Source organism: Castor canadensis, chromosome 14 (genome assembly GCF_047511655.1).
Source record: "Castor canadensis chromosome 14, mCasCan1.hap1v2, whole genome shotgun sequence".
Classification (NCBI taxonomy): domain Eukaryota; kingdom Metazoa; phylum Chordata; class Mammalia; order Rodentia; family Castoridae; genus Castor; species Castor canadensis.
Window position 1 is genome coordinate 10,314,760 of NC_133399.1, and position 24,355 is coordinate 10,339,114.

A 24,355-nucleotide genomic window follows, 5' to 3' on the forward strand; every position below is an offset into this window, starting at 1 on the left:
ATGTAAGTGTAGATGAGATTCTCCATGAAGACAGCTGGGATCAAAAGAATTTGTATGTTGAGATACACTCAGGTACATAATGAGATAGCTTGATAATAGATTCAAATCTGAACACAAAATTCATTTTTTGCCTACTCCTTAATCACAAAGTCTGAACATAATTTGATACATTTTAAATAATCTGTGCATGGAATAAAGTTCCTTCCTTATACCATCAGCAATTGTCGCTTGTGGTGTGATGTTGGTGTTCCAGATGCTTCTAATATTGGAACATTTAGGATTTTTTGATTTTCTGATTATAGTTGATCTACCTGAATGCATTTTTGGAGAAAAGTTTCTGAGATCAAATCAATTTGAACCTTACTTATTAGCAACTTTTTCTTGTGTTTATTTTTTAAATTTTTTGATCCTTATGAGACATTTGTCTTTTGAATGCAATTAGGTAATTTTCAGGAAAAATGGATGGACCCAGCTTCATCATGTTAAGCAACATAAACCAGATACAGAGACAAATAAATGTCACACTTTTAAAAATTTTTCCAGTACCTGGGTTTCAACCCAGGGCCCAGGGCCCATACCTCGAGCCATTTGTGATGGGTTTTTTGGAGATAGGGTCAGTGAACTATTTGCCCATGCTGGTTTGCAACCACTACCCTCCTGATCTCTGCATCCTGAGTAGCTAGGGTTACAGCCCTGAGCTTCCAAGGCTGGGTGCAGGTTTATATCATGCTTATTTTCTAGAATTTTTACAGGAGGGCCAGTTTGGGGTGGAAAATATTGGGAAAGGTGCAGAGAAAGAGGAATTTGATGACAGGAGAATATGAACAAGTCATTATATGTATTCATAAAAACAGCAAAATGAAGCACATTCATTCTAAAATGGGGGAGAAGGGAGGGATGGTGAGGAGGAGTAGAGGGAGTGAGAGAGGTGAAAGCACATTCTGTGCTCCTCTGATCATAGCGCAGTGAAACCTCCATGAAGAAGTGATGGACACTAACACAAGTCTCCACTCAAGTGGAAACCACAGATACACGGGAGCGAGAGGAAACTTGATAAAAGTACCGATTTGCAAGCACAGCGTAAGATGTTCAGGAGGCGTGGGGAGAAGCAGGTGTCTGGTCTGGAAAGTCGGGACTGGTTCTGCTCAACACACTTAGAGCCAAGGCTGGGCCAGGTTCGCCCAAGGGGAGGAAGCCTAGACCGCGGGGAGCGGTGGGAGGAATTTGTCCTCTGTGTTCTAGAACCTGGCAGAAAACGCCCTCCTCTCACCCCGTCGTCAAGGGGCGGGGCCTGGATCATTATCCAATCAGAATGGAGTGCGTAAGAACTGTCCAATGAGGAGCGCGGATCTTAGGACGTACCTGCTGCCCAAAGCACGACCTTCCTTTTAGAGGCCGCCATAGTTAATCGCAGCGTGTAAACCGGGAGAAGCCCCAGGTTTCCCAGCCTTGGCCGCTCTGTGTCCCCTGACTACAGGAGCCTAAGGACGACGCCGGGTGTCTCGGGAAATGGTGAGATTTCAGCCGGGGTGGCAGAGCCGCGGCGGGGACGGGCCAGATGCTGCGGTGGCCCCTGTGTGCTGTGCGTCCTCCCCCGGCTCTGCTCGTCCTCGCTCCTCTGGGCCGCAGGGTGGGGCTGGGCCAGAGCCGGGACTGGGAGAAGCGTTTTTCTCTGACTGAACCGGGAAGGGCAGTTCTGATGCGGGCCTGGGGAGAACAGCTGTCAGGAAGCCTGAGTCCTCGCACATAAGTGGCTTTGAGTAGAAGGTTGGTGGAGACACAGACAGCATAGGCCGCTCCCAGGAGACCTCAAAAGTGAGGAGGTCTTTTGTCAACTGGGACGGAATTGCCATCCTTGTTACCATGAGGCAAAGAATTTGGCTGAATGATTTTTGTGTCCCAGAACTTCATGGAGTGGAGAACTTCCAAGTGATGGAGGAGGATATTTGGCAGGAGAAATCTGAGCTGGTACGTTGGCTGGGTGATGGCTTCTCTTTCTGGCTTCTAGGAAAAGGACAATATTTGAATGGGGTATGGCAGTTTTGTGTGTGACAGAAGAAAGAACTTAGGGGGACACTGGGGTGTCCCCAGCGAGGATCATTAAAAGCAAGCCAAATCTCGGGAGGACACTGCCTTATAAGGTCCCTTTGGAAGCACCGCAACGATTTGTGAGGAAGCCCTACATAAAAATCACAACTGTAATTACATCCTCATGAGCTCTGAGCCTCATCTTTGTACAGACTTTAGAACTGAGTCAAAAGCAACAGAGCAGGAAATTCACATTATTGGGTGACAGAATGTGTCACAGAGAGGTTCAAAGCAGGGCAAGGAAGCATGTAAAGAAGATTCGAGGTCACTCTCAGTTTATTGTCTGTCTCTTCTGGATTTTGCAGCCAGTTGTGGTTTTTTTCTGTCAAAACTGCTTTGCCTGAACCTGCATGTCAAGGTTGTGTTCTTGGCAGCTGTGGCAGCTGCCTCTTCTGAGCCGACATTGCCTAAGACTCTCAGGTGGAAAGGCAGGGTGTTAGGTCCCTTAGCTCCTCTGAGGTGAGGGTGAATGGGCTGTTCATTCTAGGGAGGAGCTAACAGGATTCAAAAATAGTCTGTGTGTGGGGAGGACATGATGGAGGGAACAAAATCAATTCTGGGATCATAGAACATCCCCTGAAGTCAGTCTGTCCTAAAGGTGATGGTACAGGAGAAATGGTGTGTGGGCTCCGGCCAAGGGTGGGTCAGAGATCCCAGGTATGCAGAAAGTAAGAAACAAAAAGAATTGGGCTAATTGTTTTTTTACTATCAGCACAGCTAACCATATTTGATTGTTTGTCTTCTTATACAGTGTTGTCACTTTTGACCATTGACATGTTTATTTGTTCCTTTCAAATATGTACATTCATTTTCCCATGTTTTTAATCCTTATTTGTTTTGTGTTGCTTCTTGCTGAACTAAGAAACTCTTATATAATATTATACAATCTATAGCTTTCTTAGTCAAAAACTCTTCAATGTTTTTAGGAATTTGATGTAACTAGGACATCTAAGGTTTTTTGGACTGTTTAAAGCTGTGATTTGGAAATTATATACTGTTTTTGTTGTTGTTGGTACCAGGGTTTGAACTCAGGGTCTTATGTTTCCTAGGCAGGATCTCTTCCTACCTGACACACTTTCCTAGCCCTTTTCTCATGATGGCTTTTTTCCAGATAGGGGTTTGCAAACTCTTTGCCCGGGTTGGCTTCCAGCCAAAAGCCTCCTGATCTCTGTTTCCTGAGTAGCTAAAATACAGACATGAGTCACTGACTCCAGACTGAAATTGTAGAATTTTATATGTCTTTTTATCCCACAAATCTGGTGACAGTGAGCTCTTTCTAAGGATATGTGCCATCCCTTTCCTTCTTTTACCTGTTTATATTCACAAGTAAAGGGTATAATTTTGATTTATGTGCATGCTGAATTATCCTTCCTCAGTACTGTCTAGTTTTTCATTCATAGTAGTCTACAAGAACACAAGTACAAACATCTGATGTCAGATGGGGATGCACTCACTTCACTGAGAAGCAATTGTTTTTTTCTCCCTGTGGGACTGGGGCTTAAAGTCAAGGCCTGGTTCTTCCTTTTCAGTCCCTGTAATCCTTCAGACACTGCATCAAGTGGTTTTTGTGGGGACTTTTGAGATACTATTGTGCAAACTGTTTCCCTGGATTGGCTTCCCACCCTGATCCTCCTGATGTCTGTCTTCCTCTCCAATTAAAGTGTTTTTTCTTCTTTCTTTCTGGTTTTCTTGTTTTGTTTTGTATTGTTTGTATTTTTTGTAGTTGTTTTGAACTGAGGTCCTCATTTTTGCTAGGCAAGTGCTCTCGCTTCTTGAGACACTGTCCCAGTCCTTTTGTGTGATGGGATTTTTCAGGTAAGGTCTCATGAAGTATTTTCCAGGTCTGGCTTCAAACTGCTCCTTTCCTGATGTGTGACTCCTGAGTCACTAGGGTTACACACATGTGACACCAGCGTACCTGGCCAAATTGAAGTTTTCAGTCCTTTGAACATTATGTGTGCATTTTTCTCAAGTATTGTATTCAAGATTACTTTCCTTTTTTTTCCCCAGAATCAAAAAGTTATTGAAAAACTAACAGAAAATAGGAGGTCATTTTTTTATGACTCAGAAAATCAAATATAGTTGCATTCTCTTGTAGAGTCATTCAATTATAAGGCTTTGTGTGAGAAAACAGAAATTTCAGAATATTTATAGACCAGAAGTGTTCCTTTCTTCCAAAAGAGCAACCTTCCACAAGACTGGCTTCTATTTCTGTAGGCTGACACTGCACTGTTTAACATTGTGCACAAAGAGGCATTGTTTGCAGGTGGCTGAAAACTGGGGTAATCTTGTAGACATGTGAAAATATTACATCCATCAAATATGAATTTGAAAATTGAACGAGTGATTTTTTTCATGTTTTTTATTTTCCTCTTGCAAGGAAAGATGTAAAAATCTCTAACCAAAGTCATGTTTAGTCCTTTGGCAAGCCTAATGTGTTTCGATCACTCAGCAAACAGCGCTTCCTAGCCATACCAGGCTGAGAGGTTCTGCTGTGACTTCTGCTTTGAGGTTGCCTCAGGATATGTCACATAGTGATGGAGTCCTGGGTTTTGAACTCAAGTGCTCCTGCTTGCTAGGCAGCCACTCTTTCCACTTAAGCTATTCCACCACTCCTGTGTTGGGTACTTTTGATGTAGGGTCTGTCGACATAGTTCCTCCTGATCTCTGTTCCTGTGAGGTACGAAAGCAGGCATGGTTCACCAGAGCCAGCAACCTGTGGCATCTAAATCTTTGATGCATCCTGCATTTTGGTCATACCTGAATCCTTTAGGCAACAAATGTAAAATAATTTCCCATATTCTTTGAGACTATGAAGTTTAGGTTTTCCATTTGGGTGTATTATCCAAATAGACCAAATACATTCTCGGCACCTGCTGTGCATAGCTGTATTTTGTTGTTGATTTCTTTCCTTATTTATTTATTTTAGTATGACAGTTTGAAGTATAGACAAGGGTTTTATCTAGTGAAAGAAAGAGAAATATTTCCTGTCCCAACCCAGGAAATGAAGCAAGACTGGTGATTTTTTTCTTTTTTGATGTGGAGTTACCCTAAGTAGCCCAGGATGTGAGTGAACTCACAATCCCTCTTTTGCCTCCCATATGCTGGGATGCGTGCCTGGAATGAAGTTTTTTAATGGGCTTCATTCACATATTCTTTTGCATATTTTATGTTGATAAACCAAGTTGTGATTTGGGGCAGTAATATGTTTAAAAAGAGAAAAAAGAACAACAATAAAAGCACTTGACAGGCTAGGTATGTGTGGCTTAATGGTTGAGTATTTGCTTAGCAAGCACAACACCCTGGTTCCAGTCTCCAGCACCACACAGAAACACAAAAAATGAAGGTGAGAAATGGCCCAAATACATTGATGGAGTCAACTTTAATATAGTCTCCTAGGAGGTGTTTCAACTCTGGAAGGTAGTGCCTACTTGGGGCATAGTTTGAAAAACATACACCTTCTCCCTGGCCCCTTTCCGTCACATTATCTTCTTACTTTCCCTTTAGGATTACCTGTTTTACTGGATTTACCAGTTACTGGGTTGCTTTTTATGTTGTTCACTGAGTGGAATATTTTTGTGCAGTGAAACAGTGGGAAATGAAAATTAGGGACCCTTTCTCTGTGTGTTCATATTGACGTTATCATGTTCCCCATTCTTTGGTTAAGGTTGCATGAACTAGTATTCATTGTCTTGTTAATGGAAGGGGGAAAGAAAAGTAAATGCGAAAGTCATGACTGTTACCTTCAGTTCCTTGAAAAGCACATCAGATGGAGGACAGGAACCTGGATACAGTGGAGGGAATGCAACAAGAATGTCCCCCTGAAACAGTCACATTCATGGAGAGCTGCACAGTATCTGCCAAACTGACTCTTTTGCCTCACCCTGAAATCTACCCTTTGCATCCAAGTGGTTTCTCAAACTCATATAATTGGTTTTTTTAAAGAAAGTGCAGCATTCTGTCATTGGTCCTGTGCTGACTTGAAACTGACTACAATTAATTACAACTTACTATCCAATCCTTCTTCTGAAAATGACAACCCTTCAGTAGACTCCTGAGTCTTGAAATACCCACATGAGCAGGGGTTAGGAGTGAAATTTTCTCTTAGGGGGAATAAATCCAACATACTCATTATTAGCCCATGTGTTCTGTATCTTATCCCCTTCCTGTGTAAATTAATACATTATTTTGGGACTCAGCTTAAATGTCCCTTCCTGAGGAAGTGTCATTACTCACACTTCAATTAGCTTTATTGCTTTCTTGAAGACTTCGTTCATAAGAAAGAAATTCTTCTGAATAGTACATAAAATCCTTAGTTTTATGAGTTGTTACTCCTCAAATAATGATATTCCCTCTTGCAATGAGGTTAGCTTTAATTTTCACAGCCTGTTTGAACTGTGGATTTCAAAGTGTTGTGTTGAGATTCCTGAAATTTACAGTCAGTTTAGAATGTTCTACATGTGTTCTCGAACGTGTAGTGTGTGAGAGGTAGGGAAAAGAGAATCAAAACATTATCCTCCACCCACAACATGAGTGAATTCTGGAAGACAGTTTCAAATGAATAATTTAAAGTGAACAACATAAGAGAGGCTAAGTTGGATTGAGAAAGGGAGATTACAGTGCTTGACAAGATAGGCTGCTGGGAAACAATGGCCCATCCCTTTAATCCTGGCTACATAGGAGTTTCACATTGGGAGGCTTCTGTTTCCAAGCAGCCAGGCCAAATAGTTTAACAGACCCCCCAACTGCAATTTTAGCAGAGCTAAACGGACTGGAGGTATGAGTCAAGTGGTAGAGAGGCTATTTTGCAAGGAAGAAGACCTATATCCAAATCCTGATGCCACCAAAAAATGGAGGCAGAGATTAGGGGGATCGTGATTCAAAACCAGCTTGTCAAATAGTTCATGAGACCCTGTCATGGAAAACCCTTCACAAAAAAATGACTGGTGGATTGGCTCAAGTTATAGGGTATGAGTTCAAACTCTAGTACTGGAAAAATAAATTAATGTTGATCATGGATTCTGTTTGGAAACACTCAGTTCCTCTTTCATTTTACATGATGAGGTGAATGCCACCAAAGTTCCAGGCACAGTTGAACTTTGTGTTCAAACATTGCTGAGAATACATAGTCTCAGGACAAGTGGTTTTTGTTTATTTTGTTTTTTCTTTTGTTTTTACTTGTGGGAGTGTGGCTTGAATCAGGGCATGCTTACCAGCCCTAGTGATGTTAATTGTCTTGTGCAAGCTGAATTGCAGTTCATCATTATGACAGAAATTATAGACCCACTCTTAAATAAGAAATTGGTGTGGTTCAGGAATATTCAGTTTGTTCTGCTACTGCTGTTGCTTTCACAAGTATTTTCAGGCTAGTATTAAAAGTGCTATGTGAAAGAGTGTGGGTTTGCATGAAGGGCAAATGTTTAATCCCCAAGACATGGAACGAACACTTTGACAACACAGGATTATGTGAACAGTGGAAGTCTATACCTTCAGTACTGTCATTCTGATCTTCCTCCTTGAAATACACTTGTCATGTTTTAGGCATCTGTGACCTTTGATGACGTCTGTGTCAAGTTCACCCAAGAAGAGTGGGCTTTGCTGGATCCTTCACAACAGAAGCTGTACAGGGATGTGATGGTAGAAACCTTCAGGAACCTGGCCTCTGTTGGTAAGGATGACATAATTCCCTAAGTCAATGAGAGAACCAGTGTTTGTTGCTCTTCAATGCTTTAGAATAATTTGGAAGGTGCAAACTATAAATTCAGTGAATATACCAGATGTTGGCACATTATACCATAAGCCTACTTAGAATCCAGTAGTTATTCTATAGTAATGTTATTCAAAAAGTCTTATTTTTCTATCTCTATTTTATTTAAAAAAACAAACCAAAACAGAGGAAGATCAGACCAATGAAGAGGTTTACAGAAATTCCAGAAGAAATCTAAGGTAATTTGCACTCACAATAGAAAGCAACTTAGACCCTGAAGGAAAGGGATATGAAACAGGTTATGTGAAGAGGAGGTCAGTAGTGAGAGCGGAGAGGGTAAATGAAGAGGGTCAAAAGGGTATGGTTGATTTGCCTTTATTGGCAGGGCTGAGGGGAAGGAGTTGTGGTTTGTATTCTGCCCTTGGAACTGGCAAGGCAAGCATTCTAACACTTGCAGCATACCTCCAGTGTGTTTTGCTCTGGGTTTTTTGGACTTGGGGTCTTGAGAAATATTTGCCCTCATATAACTTGAACCTGGATCTTCTAAGTCTCATTCTCCCTAGTAGCCAGGATTACAGGAGCTAGCTACTCCCCCATAATGTTTGATGTACTTTCTGCACATGCATTTATATGGAACTGTGAAACCTATTTAAGTTATTTTAAGGTGGGAATGGGTCAGGAAGAACCATGAAAGAGGGGATGAAACAAACTGGGATATAATGTATGTATATATGGAAATCTCACAATGAAATCCCACTTATAAATACCATATGGCACTAAAAATATTCAAAAAAAATGAGAGGGAACAGGAAGTGTCACTTAAACAAAGAGGACTATAGGTGTGTCCCAACTGATAGAGTGCATGCATTGCAGGTGTGAAGCACCAAGTTCAAACCACAATGTATAAGAAAAGATGAAAGAGTCAGGGAGAAATTGCATTTTTTTTTCCTTGGTGCTCAGGATTAAACCCTGGGTCTCCAGCTTGCTACACAGGTGCTCTACCACTTGAGTCATTCTGACAACCAGAATTAAATTTGTCAAAAAGAAAATGATGTGTGCTGGTAGACTTTCTCAAGTGAAGCAGTGTAGTGCTAACCTAGCCAGTGTGAGGGTTGCTTTTCAAGCAGTATGCCTTGCGTTCAAACCTTATCCTTAACTAAAACCAAAACAAGTGGGTTTTTTTTTGTTGTAGTTGCACCACCATGAGCCAACATGCTGGTGTATCATACCTGTAATCACAGGTACTTGGGACGCATAGATCAGGATGATGGAAATTTGAAACCATTCTCTTTGAAATAATTCCTGAAACCCTAACTCAAAAATCCCTAACATACTAATGGGCTGCCAACTGGTACAGGTTGTAAAGTGCCTGTCCAGCCACTGTAAGTCCTTCAGTTCAAACACCAGTATTACACACACACACACACACACACACACACACACACACACACACACAAAACCCAGGAAATTCCAAACCAAAATTTTCCAATACCAGAAATGTGTATTACCACCATGGTGCCCCAGTGATAATCTGCAGTTTTTACGTACGATACCGTTCATTCAATAAATTGTGGAAAATATGATTATATGAACTTTCTTTCAGGGTGTGAATATATGGTGCCTTTGCAGAAAATGAATTCTGTGTTTGGATTGGTGTCTATGATCTTCGATATAGCTTCTTAGGATCATGCAAGTTCTTCAAAATATGATTTTGCTCATAGCTTTTCCATGTACAGTACTCAAAAGCATTTAAATGTAAAGTAGATAGTCAATGCCAGTGGTCTGATAATATATCTCCTGGAACCATACTGCATGGTCAAAAATTCTTTCAGGGCAGAAAATCTTTACTCCTCCTGGTGTGTATTTGAAAATATAGCTTAGTAATGTGTTTCTCATTATTTCTAGAGGTCAAGTGGTAGGGAGATTCTGTGAACAGAAGGAAGGTATTCAGTGTGAAGTCTTCGGGCATACTCCAGAACATATCATGAATAATAATACTCCTGCTGGAGCGGGAACAAAAGAAAACTGTGTGTGTACAGAAGTCTTCATCGGGCATCCATCCCTGAGTCTGTCTGTCAGAACTCAGAGTGGATCTGAGCCACATGAGTATCAGGAAGTATCATGGAAGGATTCTGGAAAAACCTTTCCTGTTTCCAGATTTCTTAAAGGGCATGAAAGAAGTCACCCTGGAGAGACATCCTTTCTATGTAAGCAAGGTGAAAAAGTCTCCTTTCATTTTAGTGACATTTGCAAACATGAATTGACTCATGGTGGAGAAAAACCATATGTTTGTAAGCAATGTGGTAAACCCATGCCACATTTGTGTGCCATTGAAAACCATGAACAAAATTCCATTACAGAGAAACTCTATGTTTGCAAGCAATGTGGAAAAGCCTTTAGCTCTTCCAGTTACCTGAAAAAACATGAATGTTTTTACACTGGAGTGAAGCCCTTTACATGGAAGCAGTGTGGAAAAACCTTTAGTTCATCTACCTGGATGAACTTCAAAAAACATGAACGACTTCAAATTGGAGCAAAACATGCATGTAAGGAATGTGGCAAAGCCTTCGATTTGTCCAGTGAGCTTCGAAGACATGTAAAAACTCACAGTGGTGAGAAACCCTATGCATGTGAGCAGTGTGGAAAAGCTTTTAGTTCTTCCAGGAACCTCAGAAGACATGAAAACACTCACACTGGAGAGAAGCCCTTTGCATGTAAGCAGTGTGGCAAAGCTTTTAGTTCTTCCAGGTACCTCAAAGCACATGAAAGAATTCACACTGGAGCAAAACCTTATGAATGTAAAGAATGTGGGAAAGCCTTCTTTTGGTTCAGTGAACTTCAAACACACATAAATACTCACAGTGGTGAGAAACCCTATGTATGTGAGCAGTGTGGCAAAGCTTTTAGATCTTCCAGGTCCCTCAAAGCACATGAAAGAATTCACACTGGAGCAAAACCTTATGCATGTAAAGAATGTGGAAAAGCCTACTATTGGTCCAGTAAACTTCAAATACACATAAAAACTCACAGTGGTGAGAAACCCTATGTATGTGAGCAGTGTGGCAAAGCTTTTAGTTCTCCCAGTTCCCTCAAAGCACATGAAAAAATTCATACCGGAGCAAAACCTTATGCATGTAAACAGTGTGGGAAAGTCTTCTATTGGTCCAGTAAACTTCAAATACACATAAAAACTCACAGTGGTGAGAAGCCATATGTATGTGAGCAGTGTGGGAAAGCTTTTAGTTCTTCCAGTTACCTCAAAGCACATGAAAGAATTCACACTGGAGCAAAACCTTATGCATGTAAAAAATGTGGGAAAGCCTTCTGTTGGTCCAGTGACTTTAGAATACATGAACGAAGTCACTGTGGTGAGAAATCCTATGTATGTGAGCAATGTGGAAAAGCTTTTATTTGTTCCAGTTACCTCAAAACACATGGGTTAATTCACACTGGAGAGAAGAACTTTGCATGTAAGAAGTGTGGAAAAACCTTTAGGTTATCCAGTTACCTCAAAAAACATGAAATTATTCACACAGGACCAAAAGCTTATGCATGTAAACAGTGTGGAAAAGCCTTCCATTGGTCCAGTAAACTTCAACGTCATGTAGAAACTCACAGTAGTGAAAAACCCTATGTATGTGAGCAGTGTGGAAAAGCTTTTAGTTGTTCCAATTACCTGAAAACACATGAAAGAACTCACACTGGATAGAAGCCCTTTGCATGTAAACAATGTGGAAAAACCTTTAGGTCAGCCAATTACCTCAGAAAACATGAACAAATTCACACTGGAATGAAATCTTATGAATGTAAACAATGTGGGAAAGCGTTCTATTGGTCCAGTGGCCTTAGATCACATGAACAGATTCACTGTAGTGAGAAAACCTATGTATGTAAGTAATGTGGAAAAGCTTTTACAACTTCTAGGTACCTGAAATTACATGAAGGAATTCACATTGGAGAAAAGACCTTTGCATTTAAACAATGTGGGACAGCTTTTACTTCATCCAGGTACTTCAAAACACATGAATGAATTCACACTGCAGTGAATCCTTATGAATGTAAACAATATCAGAAACCCTTTTATTCTTCCAGTGATCTTTGAAGACATACAGAAACTCACCTTGGGACAAAACCTGTGTATGTTACCAGTATGGGAAAACCTACTTCTGTCAAGTGTCCTTGAAAGACATGAACCAAGTCACAGTCATGTAATGTAGAAACAAAATAAGGAGAGGCAATCCCTTGCATGGGCAGTCACTTAGTTGCACAAGTTTGTCATGCAAGTCATTGAGTTAGCACTGGTTCCTTGCTGGACATGGAACACCTAATCTGTTTCTGGGCTTAGAACTCACTTTTTGAGCTTGTATAATATGCTTTCTAAGGCTAGCAGAGTGGATCATGTGGTAACTGCCAGCCTGACAAGTGTGAAGGCCCTGAGTTCAAGCCCCAGTGCTGCCCCACCCCCCAAAAATATACAGTAATATTTTCACTTCCACAGATGACATCAGAACAGAAATGGCAAATACTAGTTTGTTGTGTATTCAAATCACTAATTAAAATATATTTATAATTGATATGCGATGTAGTCTCAAATTCCCTTACAAAAAATGCTGGCCTAGTTGCTCAGCTGGTAGAGGGTAGAGGGCCTGCCTAAGAAACTTGAGGATCTCAGTTTAAATCCTAGTCTCACCCAAAAAAATTCCCACAGGTATAATTTTGGCTTAATTACTCATGACTGCCCAGTCCTGCTCAGTGATTGAAGTTCAGCATGTCCTTTCTTTTGTTCTCTTCCACACCACTGTGCTCTTTAACCCTCTATCACTGGAAAGAGAGATGTGGCAGTTGGGAAGTAGCCATGCAGCTTTTGAGATGTCCCCCTAAGCAAGGAAAGAACCAGAAGGCCAACACAAGTTTCCATTCTTAAAGCCATTTTGAGTGATGCATCCTTCCCTAGTATGGGATTGTGCTTCTTAGGCACATATTTGGTGTTGCTCATTCTTAGCTTGTAGGATGTGTTGGGAGTTGAATTTTTTTTGATGGCACTGGGTTTGAATTCAGTTCCTCAGGTTTTGTGGGTAGCCATACCAAGTGCTAGAGATTACATGCATGAGCCACCAGCCTCACACATTTCAAGAACAGACAATGCGAGGATGAAGTAGTTCTTACAAGGGCACATGCATTGTGTTCTCATCTATCTCATGATGCTTAGACACATTATAAGTTGGTATGGGAAAGATACAATTTAAGACAAATTGAGAAGGCACTGTCAAATCAATTTTGGATATAATAATATCTTCCTTAGAAAAAAATAAGGATAAGAAGTGGATGGAGAAATGAAATGTATTAAAATTACTGGAGGTAAAAGACAACAAGGTAGAATAAAAGTACCTGCAAAAAAATGCAATGTGAAAGTATTAGTTAGCCAGGCACCAGTGGCTCACTCTTGTACTACTAGGTACTTGAGAGGCTGAGATCTAAGAGTAGAGTTTTGAAGCCAGCCTAAACAAATTATTTGCCATACCCCATCTCCAATATAACCAGAGCAAAATGCACTGGAGGTGTGGCTGTAGCCTGTTTTGCAATGTGGAAGCCCTGAGTTTGAACTCCATACCAAGAAAAGTATTATCTTACAGAGAAATCTATATGAATGGAATTATATTGAGAAATGACCAAAACATAACTTACTAAAGATATAACACCATACACAAAACCAGTGTATGATTTTGAATGGGGGCAGGGGATGGGAAGAGGAGTTGGGAATATTCTATGGTCTCTACCCTGCTGCAGATACAGCAAAGTGGTATCTAAACCTGAATTTTGAATAGCTGTAGATGTACACTGCTACCACTTGGGAATAGTTAAAACCGTTTAGGAATTGAGGCAAGGGAATCCTATAAAATGCTGAATTATATAAAATGACAATGCAGAAATACATGGGGTACTTAAACAAAAGCCCTGAACAATTAAGTTCAGCAGGCAAACAACTGTCCCCAAACTGGCAAGATAAAGAGATCAACTCAGGGAATCATAGTTTCCTGGAATAAAAACTCATAAAGAGAACAAAGAAAGGACAACTTGAACTTCAGCTGATGAACTGCTGAAGTCTAAGTATCCAGTAGTTTGAGAGGTAAATTCTAGAAGAGATTCAGGTTTAGAGGACATCGTACATATCAGAGTTTCACCTCCGAAAGCCCTACCAGGGTCTCACAGTAAATATCAGCCACCAATTGTTTCAATAAAAACCACTAGAAGGGTTGGAATCATGGTTCAAATGGTGGACACCTGCTTAGCAAGCATGAAGCCCTCATCTCAAACCCCAGTACGTCAAATAAAATGAACAGCTACAATGTGTGAATTTTTTTAATGCACCAATTAAATAACTGATAGTTAGAAAAAAAGAACCAAGTGTGTTCATTTCATGAGAAATCATTTTACACTTAAAGACATGAGTAGTTGAAGAAATACTAGTCAAAGTGTTCAAAATATCACTTGTAAGCTTGGTGCCAGTGCCTCACACCTGAAATCGTAAGTACTCAGGAGGCAGAGATCAGAGAATCACTGTTTGAAGCCAGTCCAGGTACATAATGAGAGAGATTTTCTCACAAACACCCAATACAAGGGCTGTTGGAGCAATTCAGGTGGTAAGAGTGCCTGCCTAGCAAGCCTGAGGTCCTGAGATCAAACCTAGTACTGCCAAAAAAAAATGTTCCCACCTCTCAACAGTGTTTATAAGCTGTTAATGAGCAATACAGAATATGTGCCTGAGCTGGCTTTGAACCATGATCCTTCTAATCTCTGCCTCCTGAGAAGCTAGTATGACAAGTGTGGGCCTCAGTTGCCCAACTACAATATAGGTATTCTAATTACAATGAAATAATTATACGTATGAAAAGCAGTGTATCCAGTTAATAGCCTAATTTCACCCCTTTGTAATGTATACAATTTTCCAAGCATCATGTTGTCAATTATGATTCATTATATTTTGATTAACATATAAATATTTTTAAAATCAAAAGAATAGATGACATATGAGGTTATGCATTGAGACAGAATTCTAACACTATCTCAGACCTAGAGAAGCTATAATTCTAGTCCTATGTGGAAACAGCAGATATGTGTGCCTTCTTACATCCTGAGTCAGTCTGCCTGACATTTAGATGTATTTATTATGTGTTTTGACAGCTATGGCAAAGATCTAATCCATTTCCTTTTGTCCAGGTAGAGCCACAGGACATTTCTGTATGACTATATCCTGTGTTTTACGATTACCTCTGCAATTGAGCATTTTTCCTACATGGGTTTTCATGGATGGTGAAAATTGTTTCTTCATGTCTCTCCTTTTCTCCCTCCTTCCTTCTCTATGTTATGTAAAGGTTTTCTGTTTTTATTTCAAGTCCAGTTTTTATACTGTAATACCATGAATATTTTTTCAAGTGTCAGGCTACTGATCATTCACACATTCATGGGTGAAAGCATAACACAGACGCAGACTCTTCTCTGTGCCACAGATCAACACACAAGTGTTTGGGAAACTGAGATTGGTAGGATTGGGGTTTGATGACAATAGTTTCAGAGCCCATCTCTAAAGAAGCTGAATGGATTGCAGGTGTGGCTCAAGTGTAGAATTCCTGATTTTCAAGTATGAAGTCCCACGTTCAAACAGTAGTCAACATCCATAAAACAGAAAACCCATTAAGAATGGCTAAAAACTAAACAAATAGATGAAAGTAAAAATAATGTGACAGAAAAATAATAATAAAAGATAAAACAGGCAAAAAAAATGAGTCATGAATTCCTCCAAAGAAAAATTGTACCCTATATCAACCACTTTTAAATACATTGCTTCAATTCCTAGCCACAGCATAAAGATGAGAGAAAACAATGATGGGATATAAATCAGAAAGGAATGGGTCATGTTACCCAATTTGTAGGTGTAAATGTATATGGCAGCCTACCCTAAAAGGATGCTAACCAGTGTACCATGATTGGGCACTGCTAGGTAATACCTGTAGTCCTAGATACTCAGGGCACAAATCAGGATCATTGCAGTTTGAAGTGAGGCTGGCATATACTTTCTGAGATCCTATCTTGGAGAAACCTATGTCAAAGTAGGGTGACGGAGCTGGGCACCGGTGGGTCATGCCTGTAATGAGCTACTCAGGAGGTAGAGATCAGGAGGATCGCATTTTGAAGCCAGACCAAGGCAAATTGTTCACGAGACCCTATCTCAAAAAACCCCATCACAAAAAAATGGGCTGGTGGAGTAGCTCAAGGTGAAGGACTGCAAATACAAAGGTGATGGATTGGCTAAAGTAGTAAGAGTGACAGCCTAGCAAGCATGAGGCCCTAAGTTCCAACCTCAGGCCACCAAAAAGCAGGAGAGCAAAGCTGTAGGTATCACTAAACTTGACTGAATAGTACTAGGGGCCCACAGTAATAGAAACAGCAGGCATTTGCAAAAAAACCCAGCAACAACAAAAAACCAAACATTTACACCAGTAGAACAGAACACCTACAAATAAACATCCCAGTTACACTCATGTTATCTTTGACAAAAAAAGGCCAAAATCATACTGAAAGGCTCAAATGGGGGGCCCTGAGATAGAGATCACCAGAACCAGGAAGAACTGCTTCTAAGAAAGATAGCTGGCCCCAGCCCAGGAACAGCTGTCCTGAGGAAGAAGCAGCCAGCACTAGCCCAGAAAGAGCTGCCTTGTGGAGGTAGGAAACCACTGCAGAGGGAATAAAAGCACCCCATGCTCCCCAGGAAGCACCTGGTTTCAGGATTCTGCTGCTTGAGGCACTCCTCTTTACTCCTCAGTTTAAGAGCAGCCTTTACTTTCACTTCTGGGAAATTGTATAAATCTTTCTTAATTTCACCTTGGTGGAGTTTTCTATCATTAATTCATTTATGTCTTAGAAAACAAGAACCTGTCTTGGCTGACTACAGCACAGCTGCACATAAATACTTTGGAGGAAATACTGTCTCTTCAACTAGTGGTGGTGGAAAACTGAGTTTTTATATGCACAATTTTGAACTAGAGTTTAATTACCCAGTAACAAAATGGATTCAAAGTACCTCAAGCCACTGTAGATATGCATGGAATTATGACAGTGAAATCCCCTTATATTTCAAAATTTTAATTGTATTTATTAATTAATTGTATTTCAAAAAATTAACAACACACAGGAGAAGAAAACAGGAGAATAGGCCAGTGTGAGATGATTAATCATGTAAGGTGGAAATAAAGCAAGGTGAGGCCATCCCTTACGTCAGCACTGTCCCTTCCTTCATTGCAGGAGTTGGTCATGCATGAGATTGATTCAGCTCTGATTCCTGGCCATACACAGAATGCATAATCATCTTGTTTTCCTTCTTACAACTCAAGCATTTCACCTTGTGTTTTCTAATTCATATCACAACAAAAATGGCAAGTATTGATATGTTGCATATTCATCACACATCATGATGAATTTTAATTAAAAAAAACTTTGTTGTTGGTATATGTGTTCAAAACAGTGAATGAACTTGCCTAGGAAGCATAAGGGTCTGAGTTCAAATGCCAGCACCAGCAAAAGAAAAACAAAACCACACCTGAGACAATTTAAAAAGAAAACACAGTGAGGAAAGTGTTGCATAGAGAAATGATTCTCTCTCCTAGAGGTATGGAGGAAAAAGGAGGTGTGGGATAAAGCAGATGCAATGAAATGTGAGAAAGGAACTTTTGTGAGTTTGTGGTATTTAATTAAACCATATCATGTTATTACTTACTTTTGTTCTCATAATAACCAGTTAAATGAGTGAAACAACTGAAACGGGGTATTTATTCATGGTTGGGGTGTCACAGGTGTCAGTCTACTCTCCAGACACTGTGAATGATGCATCTTTCCCTCACTGTGAACATGTTCCCTTTTCAACTGCTACCTCTCTGTTGCTCTTGGCCCCTATGTCCAGTACTTCAGTGGACATGAAATAGCATTTCTAAATTCCCGATTCAGAAGGGTGAGTGTGCCCCAAGCATCCATTCTTGGAAAGCACCTTGTAAATGAGGCACCTCTCACCTTGGGAGAACTGATTGTACTTTTCTACCCCTTATCTCCATTGCTCATTTACATGCCTGGGTACAGAATGACAAAGTATCAAGTCACAGTAATTCTCAAACCCACAGTGTCATTACCTGAGCTTGTGGCACAAGCATCCATTCTTCATAGCACTTTGTGAATGAGTCTTTATCCTATAATGAATCTTTTCTGTTTATCAAAGTCTTAGTCTACATCTCTCATTATGCACCAGCACACAGTATGTCAGAACAAGATAACAGTAATTTTAAAACCCATATTCAGGAGGATAAATGTGAGACACAAATTTCCAATCTCAAAGGTGTTATGCGTCATGCATCTTGGCCTTAGTAACAATAGAGCCTGCTTCTCAGGCACAATTCTGTATTGTTCACTAATATCTTTAAACAGTGTTGAGAGGTGTGTGGGGAGTACTTTTGAGAAGTATTTAGGTGATCAGTTCTAGGCTTCATGTATTAACACCCTCCTAGACAGGGTGTGTGGTTGTGAACTCGAGTTCTCTTGCATGAGATCATTCTGAGGTGAGGATTGAACAAGAAGACTGGCAGCAGGTGATGATGGTGTGATATTGGAATTCCCCAACCCCAGAACTGTTAGGAAAGAAATTTCTTGGGTTTTCTTTGTAGTGTTTTTGTTTGTTTGTTTTGTGGTATTGTGATTTCAACTGGGTCCTCAGGGTTTCTAGTTAAGCACTCTGCCAGTTGAGATTCACTCCCAGCTGAAGTTATCTTTTGTGAAATACACAACTACGGTATTCTCTTATATGCACGCAATATGGGCTAAGACAAAATCTGAATGGAAGAAAGACAAGTAGGGGTTGTTATTACAAGTACTCTGACATGGCAGTGGTGTTGGAAGTGGGTTATGGACAGATGCTGGAGTGGTTTTGATATGAATACAGGAAAAGCCTTTATTGCTCTGAATCAAACATGAAGGGCAATTCTGACAAGGCCCTGGGGAAAAAAGCTGTTGGGATAGCCTGAGTCCTCATACATAAGTGACATTGAATAGAATGTTTGTAGATGTGCAGACAGCACTGGCCACTCCCATGAGGACTCAGAAGTAAGGAGGTCTTCTTAGAGACTGGGATGAAAATAGCCATCCTAATTACCTTGTGGTAATGAATTTCAATGAACGATTTCCATGTCCTAGAACTCTGTGGTATAGAGAACTTCCAAGGGATAAAGGAAGATATTTTGCCAAAGAAATCTGAGCTGCGGTGTAGTTGGGTTTTGTCTTCTCTTTCTGGCTTCTAGAAAAGATTAGAAATAGAGAAACCACATAAAAATGAATGTTATGCTAGATGTGGTGACGCATGCCTGTGATTTCAGCATTTTGAGGTAAAAGGTGAGGAACGATTATACTCAGAGACTTCTTCAAGTTTTGTTCACCACATTTGCAACATCACTCAGAAGGAATTGTGACATTGTCTGTAAAACAGATCTGCACGACCTCTTTCCTGACAAGCTCACTGTGGATATGATAAGATGAGCTTCTGGAGCTCAGTGTTGTTTTGTTGACAGACTGTCCCTCTGTCAGTTCCTTTCCACATTACCACTGAGTGGAGGAGATAGCCTTTCAATAACCATCTATGATTCAAATCTGTTTCCCCCATGCATCCACATGCAGTGAGGAATAGACCTTTGTGGAACTAGGGAAATGGAATGGCGCAGTCCACTCATTCCAACTGGATTGGACTTCATCCTGTCAGATGCCCCACCATTTTCCCTGACTCCTGCTGACCTGACAGTGATCATTCTCTGGAGGTCTTCAGCCCCTTTAAATTCTATACCCTGTCTGTAATTCCAGGCTTCCCTCTACATCCTCCACACACATTCATGTCTTTGCTCACACCATTCCCCCTGCCAGGATTGCTGTTCCCACACTGTCTGGGAAGCTCCTCCTTTTCCTCCTTGTCCCTCACAGTCCTCCAGGTTAAGGAACAGCAGTAGCGTGAACAGTCAGTGATTCATATGACATTCTCCTTATTGAGTCAACAAAATGTTTCATGCTTCTTTGCTATGGAATGATGATATATGATGGGAATCAACAGTGAGTAAGAACAAAAGGTCTGTCTGCCCTCAGCCTTGTAGGGTCCAGTTTTGTAAACTCCCCCATATTCAGGGATGATGGATTGATCAGTTTTCATAAAAGATGCCAAAGATTTGCAGAACTAGCCTGTGGCTTCAGGAAGGACCAGGCAGTCGAGATATCTTACATACGACCTTAGGCTTATGCAGTTGTTATTCAGGTGAGGCAGGCAAGTGAATGAATGGTTTCCAGTAGAAGAGACACCAAGTGCAAAGGTTCAAGAGACAATGGCATGGGATTTTGAGGAACAGTGGCATATCCACTGAGTCCTGGCCAGATGGAAGTGGACAAGGGAGTTCTGGGATATGAAGGGAGACTAATGGGAGGGACAGTGCATACAAGTCCATGAAGGCCACTTGAGAAGTGTGTTTCTAGAGCAATGAGAAACCCTATAGGGTTTAAATGCGTGCAGAATGAGACTGATATTTCATTGTGTGAACACCTTATGGATATTTTAGTTGTTTCTCATTTGGAACACCCAAGAATGTCCAGTACACACTTATCACATAAACTGTATGGATTCTCTTAGGTCTGCATGTATGAGTGTAATTTGTGGGTTCAGGACAAGCCTCCATCAACCTGCACAGATGGTACCAGATTTCCGAAGTGTTTCCACCAATGGGTTGATTTTAGGCCTGAGTGATAAGGCCAGATTCAGGGTTACTAAATGTTCTCCCTGGTTGCGGAGAACACCCCATCGAGGACAAGATTTGACTTGGAGTGTATTAGGGAGAGATTGGAGTGGTGAGTGTGGGTGTTCTGGGATGGGGTGAGTGGTCTGCATTTAGGACTGACTCCAGAGGTGGAGTGGATACTGTTGCACATTGCATTGAGGGGGGGCAGGAGTGAGCTTTCCATACACCATGCTTCTCCATCAGATGTGTGGGCTCGCTTCTGCACATACATCTCTGCATCATTACACAAGTGTGTGACTAACAATTCATTGAATTCTGACACTACTTGAATTAGTCCCTGACTTACAGGGTTAAGGTCTTCATCCACCAAGACAGGACTCAATTCAGATGGTAGTCAAAAGATTTTGGTCTTCAAATTTTCTTCCTCACCTACCTGCACATCTTCACTAAAATTTCAAGATCCTGTAATCTTCCCCTGATGTCATGCTGGATAATTTGATAACACTGTAATACTTACCATTTTTTTTGCAGTACTAGGGAATATATTTTACCGTTTTTTTTTCAGTACAGGGGTTTAAAGTCAGGGCTCAGCAGTGGCTAGGCAGCTCCTGTATCACTTGAACCATTGTGCCAGTCCTTTTTAGTGCTTGGTATTTTCAATATAGTTTCTCAGTAGTTCCTCAGACTGGCTTCAAATGGTGATCCTCCTGACCTCTGCCTCCTCAGAAGCTAGGATTACAGGTGTAAGCCACCAGTGCTGGGCTACACTTTACCTTCTTTTAACACATTATCATAAAAGATACAATCTAGCAACATCCTCTGGAAGAGGCTCATTGGGCAAGATATGAAGGAAGGGCATGTGTAGGGCTTCCATGGCCTCTGTATGTTCACCAAACCTGAGTTTTCCAAACTCTATCACTTGGCTGTTCAAATAGGATTCTGGTATGTTCTTGTGATGCATCAACTCAATGGCCCTTGGTGGTTAACATAATCCATCCCTTCTCATTTGCCCAGACATCCAGTGCAGTGCTCAATATTCCAATCTTCTTTGCAAAGATGAATCTCAGGAAATAGTGTTAAAAGTTCCAGCCTTCAAGCATGCCTTGGTTTTTCTGACTACCAGAGCTTTCCCATCGGGAACCTACAGGATCCACATCCTCTACACTTAACTCCTTAAAACGGCAACACAGTCTTTCCATGCACACATCCCAAGGGCTTGGGTCAAAATCCTGGGTAGTGATTCAGCATGTCCTCTAAATGAGTAGGTCCTAAAGCAGATTATGGGGCCAAAATATATGGTTCTTCAGAGTTACTGCTAATAGGTAAAGAAAATATCCTAGGAACTCACCCCAATATCACTACCTATGCTGGAAGACCATTTCCAATGGATAACATAAACAAAGGGATGGGAGTGATCATCACAATGGTTGAGCCTCAATCAAGGAAGATTTTTTTTTTCAATACTGGGGCTTGAACTCAGGGCCCACACCATAAGCCATTCCATCAACCTTTTTTTGTAATGGGTTTTTTTCAAGATAGGATCTCATGAGTTATTTGGTCTTAGAACCACAATCCTCCTGATCTCTTCATCCTGATTAGCTAGGACTATAGGCATGAGTCACCAGGTGGAGGTTGATTTTAACAGAGGTCATAAACCTCAGCACCTGTGTGTTAGGCCTGCAATTCTAGTGATTGGGGAGGCTGAGGTGGGGAAGATTGCTGTCTATGGTTCAGCCCAGGCAAGTACTTTGGAGGTGTGGCTCAAGTAGTTGAAGGCCTGCATTGTTAGTGAGCAGCACAGAACCCAAACCCAAGTCCCAGAGAAAATTAAAAGGCTGGTGGTATTATCTGATTGACTCCGATTCTGTTGTAAAGATGATTGCATACAGAGCTGTAATTCTTCTCACCGCAGACACCATGGTGACAACCACCAATTGGAGAGGGGAGGGAATCCCAGAAGTTGAGGAAAAGTGGAGGAGTTCTCATTGGATTGGTCCTGTTCCATGCTGTGCTTTTTATAAGAAATGAATGATTTGCTGGAATCTTTCCAATCTGAAAGGAATACTTAATTGCTAATTGTGAAATGAATATAAAGTTTCTTGGACTATTAAATTTCTTAGACTGCAAGTCACGTGCCTGAGGGTCCCAAAACAACCACATCTGCCTGAAAAACCAAGAAGCAGATCACGGAAGAAAATATTCTTTCTCCTAGAGTAAACATAAACTATAAGGCATGGGTGGGTTGTTTTTTCTTGTCAAGGCCAGTACGCAAGCCCCTTGCACCAATAGGTAAGATCAAAAGTGCATAAAAATACTGGGGTCTGTCTCAGGAGGCAGAGTCCCCCCTTAGATTAAATGGCCCAGAAACTGAGTCAGAAGTTTTTGAGGTTCATCCATTGGCTTGTGCCACTGAGAAATATAGCCTTCTCTAGGGCTCCAATCAATTTCAAGTCACATGGAGGATCCCCAGGTTAGCCCCCATCATGATATGGGAGAATTCCTTACAGTCCTGCAGTCAGAGGAAAGGGCCTAGTAATTTCTGCTGATTATGGAGTCCCCTTTCTATGTCTCTGCACCAAGGGCAAGAGGATGAGGAGTGCTTCACAAACCTAAGGAAAAGGGGGTGGGCACTCTCCCTGTGCAGTGACATCTAAACACACAAGCAAGAAGAATGAGGATTATAAGAGCCCCATAGGGGTAGAGAAAGTGAAAGAAGGAGGAAAGGAAGGAGATTGTGTGATTTTTCAAGCCAGGAGAACAGTGAAGGAAATGAGAACTCTACTGTCTGCTAGACTTGGAAATAGCTCAAGGGATTCTGGTACTTGGTCACTTTTTGTACTGTCAGGCAAGGAAAGAAGTCATATGCTCAACTGTCATGTCCAGTCATGGAGTCATCCTGGCCACATAGTCCTTCAGTTGCTGAAGGAAACTTTTCTTTTTCACTGACTGTTCTCAGATCCCCTCCTTAGTAAATCAGATAAGAAAGGAAAGTGAAATGCAATCAGACCAGTATTCCCTGTGCCTAAGTCAAGGAAGACTGAGCTGACCCATTTCAGCAAGCCTCACACTCAGAGGCTTAGTCTGGCAGCCCTGTTCACATGAAACTGGCTGACAGGTGCCTGGTATTTGATAGTCATTGGAGTCTTCTTCTATGCCCAGGAGGACTGGAAAAAAGGTCAAATGCAAGAGAGCAGTAGAATCCAGGTGCTGACCACCTTACTTGTGGAAATTTTCCAGGTGAGTCCCCATTATGATACTGGATGGTGGATCAGGAGTTCCTTCCTGGCATAGTTGATGACTGATGGCGCCACACCAGGAGTTAAGAGTAAGGCAAGCACAAAATTTATTGAAAGGATAGCAAAGCACCCTGATGGGCAGTACTTATGAAAGAGCTAAGGCAAGTAATGTCTGAAGTCTAGGGATGACATAGGGCACTAACTGCCTTAGGTCCAAATATTCTACCTTGAAACTGTATTTCTGATCTTTTGGTGCCAAGTCAGCTCCTTACTGAATTCCGCTACCTGTCTGACCCTCTCCTTATCTAACTGAGCTTTCCCAGATTTGGTCAGTTCATGCAGGCCTCGAGCCCACAGATAATGTATGTAAAATTCTGACTTTGTATTATTTTAATACCTGGTATTATTTATAATTGTGTTTCCAGAAAAAATTGTACCTAAGAACACTTCCATGTCTCTATTATACTTTCTTTTCATCTCCCATTTGATTAGTTTTCACCCTGGACCACACTGGGTTC

The 24,355-nt window shown here is 41.1% G+C and overlaps 2 protein-coding genes across 2 annotated transcripts in view; one reads left to right on the forward strand and one right to left on the reverse strand.

Moving 5' to 3' along the window:
• LOC141416644 (uncharacterized) overlaps positions 1-24,355 on the reverse strand; it is a 138,820-nt gene that overhangs the window by 96,122 nt on the left and 18,343 nt on the right. The gene's annotated exons all lie outside the window — the stretch shown is intronic.
• Positions 1,384-12,289, forward strand: LOC109688283 (uncharacterized). The gene is made up of 5 exons (XM_074053403.1): positions 1,384-1,512; positions 1,904-1,968; positions 7,630-7,756; positions 7,983-8,034; positions 9,701-12,289. Exons 2-5 carry the CDS (start codon positions 1,933-1,935, stop codon positions 11,502-11,504), a joined length of 2,019 nt encoding a protein of 672 aa, XP_073909504.1. The 5' UTR covers positions 1,384-1,512; positions 1,904-1,932; the 3' UTR covers positions 11,505-12,289.